The sequence below is a fragment of the Schistocerca piceifrons genome, chromosome 7 (genome assembly GCF_021461385.2).
Source record: "Schistocerca piceifrons isolate TAMUIC-IGC-003096 chromosome 7, iqSchPice1.1, whole genome shotgun sequence".
Lineage (NCBI taxonomy): Eukaryota > Metazoa > Arthropoda > Insecta > Orthoptera > Acrididae > Schistocerca > Schistocerca piceifrons.
The window spans coordinates 11,519,672-11,534,256 of NC_060144.1; the positions used below are offsets into that span (position 1 = coordinate 11,519,672).

Genomic DNA, 14,585 nt, shown 5'->3' on the forward strand with positions numbered 1-14,585 from the left:
TCAACATGCGAATGCTGATGCCTTCCCATGGGTCCTGATCTGACATTCGATAGGAACGAACTTTTGTGTTTCCACCTGGATGTTGCCGAGCAGCGGGTTGTGGACAGGTTCCCCATCACCGGGGACCGGCTGGCGGCTGCTACAGGTTCTGACCCTACCCTCTCCTGGTTTTTACACTGTATTCAGAAGGGTTGGCCAGATCGTCTGTCCGCTAAGACTTCTGATCCGTTGCGGAACTACTATGCTTTGTGCTACCGCCTCACGGCTAGGGATGGTGTCATCCTCCTTTCCACTGACAATGCTTTGCCATGTGTTGTGGTACCTGTGTCTTTCACCAAGTGCACTGGGGTGTCTCTCGCACAAAATCTCTGGCGTGCAGTCATGTGTACTGGCCCGGAATTGACTCCAAAATCGCACACATGGTCACTGCCTGTGGCCCTTGTGCATCACAGGCCACCGCCTCGAAGTCATCTTTGTCATCGTGACCTTCGCCTGAGAAGCCCTGAAAGCGTATTCATGCTGACTTCCTGGGACCTTTTTTAGGTACTTATTGGCTTCTTGTTATTGACGCCTACTCTAACTTCCCTTTCATTGTCCGTTGCACGTCACCTACCACCACGGCAACCACCCATGCTCTAGCTTGCATCTGCTCTTTGGAAGGCCTTCCCTCTACTCTTGTTACTGATAATGGTCCGCAATTTGCCTCTTCCAAATTTTGTGGATTTTTGTGCCCATCACGGTGTCATGCATGTCATGGCCCTTCCGTTCCATCCACAGTCAAATGGTGAGGCTGAACGGCTGGTCCGCACATTTAATGCTCAGATGAGGAAACTCCTGACTTCTTCTGCTGATGATGTGCTTTTACAATTTCTGGCTTCTTACTGTTTCACCCCCATGGGCGACCACAGCCCGGCTGAGCTCTTACATGGCCGACAGCCCCGCACGCTACTTCATCTTCTGCAGCCTTCTACCTCACGGCCATGGGTGTCTTCGCTTGGCCAGTTCATCGCCGACGACCTTTTATGGGTATGGGGATATGGCAGGCAGCCAAAATGGTGTCCTGGCTGCATCTTATGACACCATGGCCGATGCCTGTATGAAATCCAGACGGACACAGGTGTTGCAGTGCATCATTCGGACCAGTTCCGGCCTCATGTGCCGGCAACGCCTGTTCCGGATGCCGCTACACCACCTTCGGCTCTACCTGACGCTCGGGATACTGGAATCTCTCATTACTCACAACGCAGTCCTCTCACCATCATATCAGTGCCAGCACAAGAAGTGACGCCACCAGGAGACATGCTCATGCAGGAACCAGATGACCATCATCTGTCAGAGCAACTCTACTCGCCTCCTTCTCCTACGGACATGGACATATTGCCCATGTCTCCTGTTATAACAACCAGACTTGCCGCAATGGGCAGATTGGTGCACGAGGCCCCAGCAGATTCGACCCCTACGTCTCCTGTCATCTCGATCTGTTATCATCGGGGACACTTCCGTCTGTACGGGAAACCTCCTCCTCGAGACTTTACAGCCAGTCAAACAACACCTATGGACATTAGCAATCTACAGGCCACCTCCATCAAGACCTGTGCAAAAATTTCAAAGGGGGAAAAGTGTTGTGACTCACCGATCTTTCAAAGTGCCACCACGCAATTACGCGCGTCCTCTACATGTGGCGCTGTCTGCCAGCCATGCAGCAGCAGTGCCACCTATGTGGCTAGCCAGCCAGTGGCCGCTAGACTTGGGCTGAGTTATGATTTGACTGTTAAAGTGTACACACATCTCACTCTGTTTACTAGATCTGTGACTTTCATGTATTGCGTCTTCCTTGAAATATATTTGTTCAACTTGAAGTTATAACAGCTACTACTCAGTCAAGTAGCTCCTGAGTTCACATCATGAGACTGAGTGCACAGCATTCCAGTCCTCTCCAGGAAAAATCCGTGGCAGTGCCAGGAATCAAACCTGGATCCTTCGCATGGCAGTCAGCTGTGCTGACCACTCAGCTATGGAGGCAGATCCAGACCAGCACTACATTAAAAAAAAAAAAATGGTGATGTGGTATTCTGTTCCTAGTTCATCCTCCAAAAGCTGGCCTAGCTCTCCAGCATGAGCACAACCTAACAACAAAACTTTCTTTCTCTTTACTGACTTCCTTATGATCACATTTCTCAATTTATAACTAAGAGTTTTTTGTGCTCTGTTTACACCTATATCTATGTGAGGCTCATCAGTTTCTGTCTAAAACAGCTGGTCAGACATACTTTTCACATTCACCACAAAGCTGTCATAGTTCTAAGCTTGTCACTTGCCACTTCCCATGTCTCTTTAACCCTTCTTCCTTCTTAACCTCTCCCGATCTTACCTGGCCTTGTCTAATTCAGCTTGAAGGGCAGCAATTCTCCTCTCCTATTTCATTCTCGTTCTATCTCTTCTGCAAATTCTGTCTAATCACTGAAGTGCCTCGTTTACTTCCCCAGTTCCTACGCCATACAGTCAGCCAAGTGGAACAATTCTATGGCAAGACAGGCACTTTTTGCTTATGATAAAAATAATATTTTACTAATAATAAATTAGTTAAATTACCAGTAAACAAGAAATCATGTTTACAAAAATTAGGTCTAGAGGATGCTGTACGTAAACAAACTGCTTGTGAAAAGTTTCTTAATCAAACAACTTAAAATTTGCTCTCCTGTCCAGAAACACAGGCTAAATAATGAAGGGCTGTTCTCTACTTAAATTGGTGAAAATAGAAAAGAACAATTAAATGAGATTAGTAAAGCAAAGGAAACCATTAAAAGTAACCTTAAGAAACACACTAATATCCATATTGAGTACTCTGTACTAAACTTGCTGTTATTGCAATCTGAATAATCTTCTTATTCATTTTGTACTAATACTCCAAACAGAGCTTCATTCTATAGCTGTCTTATCCCTAATTTCTGATCAGTTGTCATTGTTTTTTAATTTATAATTGGACACATAAGAAGGAGAACAAGTGAATAAATCATATCATGGGATGTATGAACAAGTGAAAAGTATTGGGTAGGTGCATAAGTTCATAGCATTTTTTCCAAAAGTTTGATAAACACAGCAGATACAAATGAGAGAGGTTTTTGTCATCGATAATGTATTCTTCTTCACTTTTTACAACAATCTGCTTGTTCTAGGGTAACTTTTAGGTTCAGTGACTGTAGAAATCATGTGGTTTTGAGGTGAAGAACTCCTTGAGGCATGTATGAAGGATGTTTTGATCTGGAAAGGAAGTTCCTTGAATGTTGCTGGGTAAAGAGCAAGAAAGGTGCAAGTCTGAGGGTGGAAGATTAGACGCATAAGGTGGGTATGGAATGTCTTCCCAGCCCAACTCCTGTATAGTGTTTTTTGTCACTCTAGCAGACTGCAGTTGGGCATTATCTTGGAGTAGCATCACTTCACACAGTCTTCCTGATTGTTGTTGATTGATTGTGTCTGCAAGACATCTCAGTTGTTGACAGTAAATGTCAGGGGTGATGGCTACAACTCAGGGAAGCAGTTCATAGTGTACCATGTCATCACTGTTCCACCAGATACATAACTTTATCTTTTGTGGATGCATGCAGGTCTTTACATGGGGAGTTACTGTTTTCTTTGGGCTCAACCATTCCTTTCTTTTCCTTACAGTACTATAAAGACAGCATTTCTCAACACCAGTAATAATAAAGGATAGGAATGGTCAGCTTTGTTCATGAGACAATTGATTATGAGCAAGCAGAGGTGTACATAAGGCCACCTGCTAATTTTTGTGGTTTTGGCTTAGAGCATGCAGTACCCATACACCTGATTTTTGAACCTTCCCTGTTGCTTGCAACTGTCTACAGTGGTGGAATGTTCACAGCTCAACACATCTGCCAGTTCTGGAGTACACTGACATGGATTATTGTGAATTAATATGTTTAAACAGTCTTCATGAAACACTGAAGTTCCTCCTGAATGCGGAGAGTCACTAATGTCAAAATAATCCTCCTTAAAATGATCAAAGCATTTTTTTGCCATGCTCTGCCCAATGGCATTATCCCCATCCACGACACAAATGTTTCTGGCTGCCTCCACTGCTGTCACCCCTGTATTGATCTCAAACAGAGGACTATGTCAGAAATGTTCCAGTTTCTCCACTTACTCCATTTTTAATGTCCACAGCTCCACTCACTACCTGAAATGACAATACAGAACCTCAAAAAGCAACAGTGAACTGCAATTAAAAAATGAGAATTGATAAATAAACCCGTAGCAACCAAATACTAACATGCAAAACAAAAACACTATGAATCTATGCACCAACCTAATAAAATAAAGAAGTATGAGTAATGTCACATTGCATCAATATACCAGTAGTCCATATAATAACAACCAGTCAAAACAATCTAGTCATCCATAATTATCTGTTGTTATGTTGGGAACATATCGGCTGACCAAAGTTAGTGATGGGAACAATTGAATGAAAGCAATTGATTCATTCGGTTGTAGGAAAACAATCAGTTAATTCTGTTCTAGTTATACGTATCAGTTGAATGTATTCATTCTTTTGAGTGAAACTAGTCTGCGGGAGCAACCAAATGAAAACAATATATTTAGCCAGTTGGACTACTCCTTCATTGTTTCGAATGAAACCAGTCTGTGTGAGCCAGTGGGAGCAGTTGAATGAAAAGATTTGACACCGTTGCAGCTTTGCATATTTATTGAATTATTCATTCTTTCTTTTCAAGTGAAAACAATCAATAGTCTTCTGTTGGTTGAACCATTTGCTTATTCTTTTAACTGAAACCACTCTTTAGTGTTTTAGCTGACTGAGCTATCCATTCATTCTTGTGAGTGAAACCAGCCTGCAATACTTTAATTAGCTGAACTAAAGCAGTGCTACATTATACTGACAGATGGTTGCCCTAAGTGAAGACATATCTCAGGGGTATACCAAAGTTAACATAGGTAGTACACATGTTCATTTAGTGATGAACTGAATCCAGTAATTTTTCTTTTCATCATTTAAAATTGGTTCATATACCGTTGTGGATTCAACTGTTCCAGATGCCATTAACACATAATTAATCAACCTGATGTATCTTCGAGGCAGGCCTGGCATCACTTAAATTGCCGATGCCAGACAAAAACTTCAAAAATCCCAGATGTGTGTGTCAAATTGCATTATTTTCCCAGGCACAAAAAGTCTGTAGATGATAAGGTGGGCAATGGCCATGATGTTCCATGGGGAGCAGGAACATGAGAGGGGGAATGTTTTCTTGCTGGCATTTCAGTGCCAACAACGCCAGTGGATGCATGCCTCCTACTGATCAGCAGATGTAAATTACACATGAGAGTAGTATGGTTTTGTGAAAGTGCATTATAGAGACATTCATATTCAGATGTAATACTAATTTGCAACTCAATGAATAGAAGGCAAATGACATTTAAGGCATTCTGTTGTCCAGCGGGCAGGGTGGCATTGCGCTATTCATGGTTGCCCATTGTCAGCAGCTTCTCATTGTCTCAGTAACGAAGTATGGAAAATACAGGTTATTCCAAAATTGTCTTTACTACTTTGATCACATATATTTAGGAAATGGGGCTAGAAGAAAAGCGCAGTTTGCGGCACAATGTTCATATGCACCTAAGATTCTAGTAGCCACTTAGCAGAGTTCAGTGTATCAGGGTGGCCACATTTTCTAGAGTCAAATTCAGGACACATTAAATAATTGTAATATAATAAAAAAAGTCCATATTGAACATAATAAAGGCAAACTGTCACTTTAATTTGTTACAAAAAGTACATTAATTTATATATTATTAGGACCGTCTAAGACGAAGGAATGTAAGCAGGCATACAATATTTATCAGTCATATAAATTTTCTTCAGGATATCTGTATTCTCAAAAGCCTTACGAAAACATTCAAGTTTCATAATAATTCTTTCTAGTAACTAACATTGCTTTCGTAGTTCCTACAACAGACTGTGTTTTGTCGCTGTTCCATACACTACTCATTTGGGAAAATACCCTTTCAGTAACAGCATACTGATATAGGTGAAATGAACATACAGTTCAGGATAAATCAGGTGTCCCAAATTACTTTTGGAAAAATTCGGAACAGAGCTAGAAAAATCATGACCACAAAAAAATGGAGGGATGGATGATCACCTTAAATGCGTGCCCTGTCTGTAGCACACAAGTTATCTAAGTGATATTCCAGTTCCATGTCCTCATTAAAGTGTGGTGTTGCTGCTCTGATGTGAGCTCACAGTTCATGCAAGTCCCACCCGGTAAAAAAATGTGATGGGGTTCTGCAGCACCTGGGTGTTAGATCCGGTCTGTACAAATCATTCCAAACAATATGCCAACTGCTGTAGGGTGGTCAGTCAATAACTAACATGGGCAAATAAGAAAAAAACAGCTTTACGTGTGTGTGAACATTATGCCGCAAACTGGTCCTTTCTGCCTATTTCCGTGGTACATGATCAAAGTTATAAAGACAATTTTGCAACATACAGTATGCGCACAGGAGAGCAGCTAAGTGTGCTTGCCGCTGTGTTTATAATAGACTGAAATGAAGAAACTACCCATAGTTAGGTACTCCTTTAATGAATTTTTAAGTAAGGTATATTGCAATCTATTTCCAATTAAAAAAAAGTCCATAGGCACAAAAATTTGTTTTTCAGTAAGTAAACCATTAATACAGGATATGTCCATGTTTCACCTTTATGATGGCTTGAACTCCACTGTGGACACTTTCAGTGAGGTGTTCAAATGTGTGTGTAGGAATGGCAACCCATTCTTCCTCAAGAGCCAGAATCAGAATAGGTAGTGATGTTGTACGCTCTGGTCTGGAGTGAAGTTGACATTGCAATGCAGGTGCTGCATTTGGTTAATGTCGAGACTCTAGGCAAAGAATTCCACTTCAGCAATGTTATTGTCAACAAATCATTGCCTCATTTACTCAGTGCGGATCAGTAATAACTGTTCAGCGTGAATTTTGTACTAGGTGTGGTGTGGATCCTCCTACAGCACAGATCATTAGATGATGGCATGAACAATTCTGAGTAACAGTTTATTGTGTAAGGGAAAATCACTGGACCATCCCCATGAGTCTGACACAGACATGGAATGCATCCACTGTAGAAATCCTTTCGCCGTGCAGCTCAACATGCCCCTAATGTCTCTCTGGTGTGTGTTGCATCAACGTTTACACATGAAACCATACAAAATTCAGCTACTCCAAGCTCTTCATGAAGGTGACAAAGAACAACTTGTGGAGTTCTTTAATTTCGTTCTTGGCAAGATGGAGGATGGCAGTCTTCTTCCACACTTTTTCCGTGAGGCAACATTCCATTTAAATGGAAAGGTGAACTTCCATAATGTGAGATTATGGGATACGGAACAACCACATGAAGTTGTACAACATCTGAGGGACTCTCCAAAATTTAATGTGTTTTGTGTGCTTTCACTGGGGAAGGTGTATGGTCTGTTTTTCTTTGCCGAGAATGCTGTTATAGGAAGCACATATCTTTATATGTTTGAGAACTTTCTTTTCCCGCAGCCGGAGACTAATTCGAACGACTTCATTTACCAACTGGATGGGGTACCACCACACTGGCATTTGTAATAGTGGGAATTTTTAAACCAAAGGATTACTAAATAATGGATCAGTTGTGCTGGACCAAATTATTCAGCCTTACATTACTGGCCTCCAAGGTCACCGGACCTGACTGTATGTGATTATTTCCTGTGGGGGTTTATAAAAGACTCTGTTTTTGTGTCTCTGTTACCAATAACAATGAATGAACTGAGACATTGCATAACATCAGCTGTGGAAGCTGTAACTCAAGATTTGCTTGTTGCAGTAACTCAAGATATGCTTGTTGCAGTGTGGGAATACCACACTGACATGTGCCATGCATCTCAAGGGGGCCGTGTTGAACACCTGTGAAATGGTATGAAAAAAAAAAAAACGTTTTTTAATTTTCCTTTTCATCAAAAAACAAAATTCATTGTGTATGTAATGTAGTTCCAGAAATATAGATGTGCCAAATCAGATGATTCTTTTTTAATACACCCTGTATACAGTAATGTTTAATAAAGAGAACACTCCGCACATTAAAAGACACCTACAGCCAATTATTTCATCTGATCCATGTGTTTTCCTGATCAACAGCTTAGAGTAACTTTTCCTTCATTCTTTCAGCTTTCTGCTTGTCTGCATTTTCTATTTGGCATTTTCCCTTTTCTGTAGATGGAAGAATTACATATAAAGCTCTGAAGGCTTGAAATTCAAGGTTCACTTTTCCACTTCTTTGTCTATCAGTTTTGCAGTTGTTATAGTTGATATGGTAATTAGTAATGGGGATTAGCAAATGATGAGCTATTTGGTTGTCTCAAGTACTTCAGTACATTGGAAAAATGAGGGTTTGTGCTCAAGTAGGGAAGCACTAAATACATTTTAATATAGCTCTAAATAATGTTTACTTATTATATTCTGTGTTCCTCAACATGAGCAAATAATTGTTAAGCCTTTTACTTCCTTGTTATCCTTGGTGCTATAATTGATAACTTACTATTTTCCAGCACTCAAGGCAAAAGTTGCAAGATCAGTATTGAACAGTTGATTACATTTCTCAATGAGAAGCAACGTGATGAAAGACTGAATGAGATCCTGTATCCCCTGTATGACAAAAGGCGTGTGGAGAAGATAATATCATCATATGAGCCAGATGAGCGGACAAGGCTGGAAAGTAAGTAATGCCTCCAGTTCTTAGGAATGTGCATACTAAAAGTAGCTTCAAGCTTCCTCCACATCTCCTCTCTTATAGGCCTTCAGAGGACCACATTTCAATGTTAGTTCCTCATATCCTATTGTTTTCTCTGCAGTTACCTTTAGTAGTATCCCTTCTTCCTTTCACTCTATTGCTTTTTCCTCTCCTCAATCTTATTTTCAACCTGCTTTCTTTCCCCTCTGCCTTGTAATACTTACATCTGTAACACTTCTTTCTAAAACTGCCCCTAAGTGTTGCTCTTTCTTTTTTTAGTAAATCTTTCTTTACTTCCTCAATCCAGCTTGTAATCAGCTTCTTTACCAAAAGTTTTTGAAAATCTGTTGTCATCCAATGACCAAAGAACATCAGTCTTCACTTTCTTATTTTTTATGTTATATGAGTCAACAATGCTTCCTAATTTCCAGAATTCTGTCATTTTTAGTGTAGTAGGTTATATATATATATATATATATATATATATATATATATATATATATATATATATATATATATATATATATATATATATATATATATATATATATATATATATATATATATATATAAAATTCCGGGAGCGGAAAGACTTACCTTAGGGGGAAAAAAGGACAGGTATACACTCGCACACACGCACATATCCATCCACACATGTGTGGATGGATATGTGCGTGTGTGCGAGTGTATACCTATATATATATGGTTATAATAGAGGGAAACATTCCACGTAGGAAAAATATATCTAAAAACAAAGATGATGTGACTTACCAAATGAAAGTGCTGGCAGGTCGACAGACACACAAACATACACACAAAATTCAAGCTTTCACAACAAACTGTTGCCTCATCAGGAAAGAGGGAAGGAGAGGGAAAGATGAAAGGATGTGGGTTTTAAGGGAGAGGGTAAGGAGTCATTCCAATCCCGGGAGCGGAAAGACTTACCTTAGGGGGAAAAAAGGACGGGTATAAACTCGCACACACACACACATATCCATCCACACATATACAGACACAAGGAAAGTGGCATGGGATTTAGAGTAGGACCATGTGAATCTGATGGAACCAAAGGAGTTGAGGTTGGAGTGGAAATTCTGGAGTTCTTCTTCACTGTGAGTCCAGATCATGAAGATGTCATCAATAAATCTGTACCAAACTTTGGGTTTGCAGGCCTGGGTAACCAAGAAGGCTTCCTCTAAGCGACCCATGAATAGGTTGGCGTACGAGGGGGCCATCCTGGTACCCATGGCTGTTCCCTTTAATTGTTGGTATGTCTGGCCTTCAAAAGTGAAGAAGTTGTGGGTCAGGATGAAGCTGTCTAAGGTAATGAGGAAAGAGGTTTTAGGTAGGGTGACAGGTGATCGGCGTGAAAGGAAGTGCTCCATCGCATCGAGGCCCTGGACATGCAGAATATTTGTGTATAAGGAAGTGGCATCAATGGTTAAGAGGATGGTTTCTGGGGGTAACAGACTTGGTAAGGATTCCAGGCATTCGAGAAAGTGGTTGGTGTCTTTGATGAAGGATGGGAGACTACATGTAATGGGTTGAAGGTGTTGATCTACGTAGGCAGAGATACGTTCTGTGGGGGCTTGGTAACCAGCTACAATGGGGCGGCCGGGATGATTGGGTTTGTGAATTTTAGGAAGAAGGTAGAAGGTAGGGGTGCGGGGTGTCGGTGGGGTCGGGAGGTTGATGGAGTCAGGTGAAAGGTTTTGTAGGTGGCCTAAGGTTCTGAGGATTCCTTGAAGTTCCGCCTGGACATCAGGGATTGTCTGAAAGCTGATGCAGTCCCTCAGCCACATACTCCCGACGATCAAGTACCACTGTCGTGGAACCATTGTCCGCCGGAAGAATGACGATGGAACGGTGAGCCTTCAGATCACGGATAGCTTGGGCTTCAGCAGTGGTGATGTTCAGAGTAGGATTAAGGTTTTTTATGAAGGATTGAGAGGCAAGGCTGGAAGTCAGAAATTCCTGGAAGGTTTGGAGGGGGTGATTTTGAGGAAGAGGAGGTGGGTCCCGCTGTGACGGAGGACGGAACTGTTCCAGGAAGGGTTCAATTTGGAGAGTGTCTTGGGGAGTTGGATCATTAGGAGTAGGATTAGGATCATTTTTCTTCATGGCAAAGTGATATTTCCAGCAGAGAGTACGAGTGTAGGACAGTAAATCTTTGACGAGGGCTGTTTGGTTGAATCTGAGAGTGGGGCTGAAGGTGAGGCCTTTGGATAGGAGAGAGGTTTCGGATTGGGAGAGAGGTTTGGAGGAAAGGTTAACTACTGAATTGGGGTGTTGTGGTTCCACATTGTGTTGATTGGAATTTTGAGGTTTTGGAGGGAGTGGAGCTGGAAGTGGGAGATTGAGTAGATGGGAGAGACTGGGTTTGTGTGCAATTAGAGGAGGTTGAGGTTTGCTGGAAAGGTTGTGAAGGGTGAGTGAGTTGCCTTTCTGGAGGTGGGAAACCAGGAGATTGGATAGTTTTTTAAGTTGGAGGGTGGCATGCTGTTCTGATTTGTGGTTGTCCTGTAGGAGGATGCTCTGAACAGCCGGTGTGGATGTGGGAGAAGAAAGATTGAGGACTTTTATTAAGAATAGGAGTTGACGAGTGTGTTCATTGGCTGAGTTGATGTGTAGGTGAAGGACTAGGTGGGTGAGGGCAATGGATTGTTCAGTTTGGAACTGGTATAGGGACTGATGGAAAGAAGGGTTGCATCCAGAGATGGGAACTTTATGTGTGAGGCCTTTGGGGGTAATGCCAAATGTCAGACAAGCCTGAGAAAATAAAATATGGGAGTGTAATCTAGCTAGGGCGAAGGCATGTTTGTGGAGGGAATGTAAATAAAACTTAATGGGGTCATTGTGGGGGTGTTGGAGGGTGACATGGTATTAGAAGGTGGAAAGTGTAACATGAGGCTGAAATGAAAATGAAAATAAAAAAATATGGGGAGAGATAAATGTGAACTAGAAAGCAACCAGAGATCTGGTGTGAAAAAAGGCGAAAAAGTGTTGATTAGACCTGGGCTATGTTGATCCTGTGGTGAACTTGTGTAGGTAGACAACAATGTGCATAAAGTTTAGGTGGTTGTGTTGCCGCGAAAACGCGTTAAAGAGTGGAGAAATTCGGGAAAATTTCGAAAAAACTACATGTAAATGTATTAAAAGGAGTGGTTTTGTGGTGGCAGATTATAAAAATGAGGCTAACAATTGTCTGACGACGAAATAATGACGTTAAAACCTGTGGGAAGCGGCTAAAAATGATCAGTGATGTGAGATAAACGGACATGGAAATAAAGCAAACGTTATTAGAACTAGCTGAAATAGTTGTTTAATAGGGGAAAGGAACTGTTTGTGAACTAGAAACGGTTGATTTTATAGCAGCAGTAGGGTTGAAAGTGGAAAAAAAAATTTTTTTTGGTTATGGTTTGGAAGTGGGTTACGTATTATTACGTATTACGTACTATTAAGTATATATCAGTGGGATAAAATTGTATAGTAGATTACGATAAAAAGGAGAAGGTGAATACAAAGTGAAACTACTGGCAAAAACAGAAAGAGAAAATAAGATGATAGAAAAGATTTCAAAATGCAACAGTGACAATAACAAACGTAATTGTTGGGTTCAAATTAATGATATGAATATAATAGAGGGAAACATTCCACGTGGGAAAAATATATCTAAAAACAAAGATGATGAGACTTACAAAACAAAAGCGCTGGCAGGTCGTTAGACACACAAACAAACACAAACATACACACAAAATTCAAGCTTCCACAACAAACGGTTGCTTCATCAGGTAAGAGGGAAGGAGAGGGAAAGACGAAAGGATGTGGGTTTTAAGGGAGAGGGTAAGGAGTCATTCCAATCCCGGGAGTGGAAAGACTTACCTTAGGGGGGAAAAAAGGACAGGTATATACTCGCACACACACACATATCCTTCCACACATACACAGACACAAGCAGACATTTGTGAAGGCAAATAGTTTGGGCAGAGATGTCAGTCGAGGCGGAAGTAAAGAGGCAAAGATGTTGTTTAAAGACAGGTGAGGTATGAGTGGCGGCAACTTGGAATTAGCGGAGGTTGAGGCCTGGCAGATAATGAGAATAGAGGATATACTGAAGGGTAAGTTCCCATCTCCGGAGTTCTGACAGGTCGGTGTTAGTGGGAAGTATCCTATATGTAAGATGTGTTCATGTATTAATAACATTTTTTCCCTAAACTATTTTTCCATGTCTTTTTGGTGCACTAAACAAAAAATCCAACAGGTTATCTGCCCAGCAGTGGATTAAAGTGAAATAATAAATTTCACAATGACATGTTTTTGTGCAAAGTGTGCAAAAGTTCATATAAAATTGCATTGTGTGTACAGTGAATAAAAGTAACTGTTAATGTGAGTACAACACAGATACTGCAAATAGAGCAGCTCATAGGCCACAAGAATTACGCAACTTGAAAATTTTCCATTGAGGTGTATTTGCATGTGGATGACCTGTGGGCATCATAAATGGTACACTGCAGTCTATGGAATCAAGTTTTTCTGCTATGGATCAGAAGGCAAAATCAAAAACAACCCTTTTGATTGAGCCAGTAAATTATGTTCACATAGAAAAGGCTACATCAGTCATATTTATGCTGCAAAAGGTTTCATGTTGGACGTTTGAAAAGACAAAGGATGGCCTTACTGAAGGATATGGCAATTGGGATGGAAACTTACAGAAAGAATAATACACAATGTGAGGTGTGGTTTCAAGGGAAGCAGGCCAGATTGCCATTTAAATCAGGTCAAAGTAGACCTGAGGAAGTCTTGTAACTGATCCATACTGATGTGGACCTAAGCAGAATAAATTCTTAGGAGGTAGCTACTATTTCCTGACATTCATAGGTGATTTTTGTAGATACCTTCATGTTTACTTTATAAGTACCAAGACTCAAGTGAGTGATGTATTTGCTGTTTATTGCAAAATGTTTGAAAGACAGTAGGGGACAAAAATTACAATTATTAGATCAGACAATGGAACAGAATGTATAAATGACAAGGGATCAGAATATGTAAACATACTGCTTAAGGAACAGGCGAATGAAATGGTATCAAGCACCAGACTACCATCACTACAGTTCCTCTCAGAATGGAGTTGCAGAACATATCAACAGAACCAGTGTGGAGAAAGCAAGAGGTATGCTAAGTGATGCTGAGCTATCTAAGTGTTTTTGGGCAGATGCAGTTTCAACAGTGGTGTATTTAATTAACAGATTACCTACCAAAGCTGTGAGAAAAAAGACATCTTATGAAGTTTTGACTGGGAAGAAACAGACCTAAGGCAGTTAAAAGCCTTAGAATGTGAAGCCATGGTTCAGATTCCGAAACCATTAAGAGGTTAATGGGATGCAAATTCACAGCAATATATGTTTGATGGATACTGTGAGGATTCAAAAGGATACATATTTTGTAATCCTGTGAATAAGAAGATAATAGGCAACAATTATGAGAAGGAAAGTTGCCACTCACAAGTATATGGTTACATTCCATCCTGGATTTTCCAAGAAGATGATAAGCAACAATTATGAGAAGGAAAGTTGCCACTCACTGCTATATGGTTACATTCCATCCTGGATTTTCCAGAAGATATTAAGCAATAGAGGTGCAATATTTTTAGAGGATTCTAAACTTAAAATAAAAGAAAACATTCAAAATAATAAAGTAATTCAACCAAATATAAAGTGTGATAATGCTGAAGGAGAGATAGGAATTGAAATAGAGGAAGATACGGATGGAGAGCAAACTGACATGCTGCCTGAGAGTGAAATTGAGGATG

At 40.7% G+C, this 14,585-nt stretch overlaps 1 protein-coding gene across 1 annotated transcript in view; it reads left to right on the forward strand.

Annotated features, from left to right (window-relative positions):
• LOC124804976 (1-phosphatidylinositol 4,5-bisphosphate phosphodiesterase-like) overlaps window positions 1–14,585 on the forward strand; it is a 543,720-nt gene that overhangs the window by 191,565 nt on the left and 337,570 nt on the right. The window contains exon 8 of the mRNA XM_047265367.1: window positions 8,595–8,761. Within this exon, the coding sequence (XP_047121323.1) occupies window positions 8,595–8,761 (167 nt within the window). The remainder of the gene's footprint in view (window positions 1–8,594; window positions 8,762–14,585) is intronic.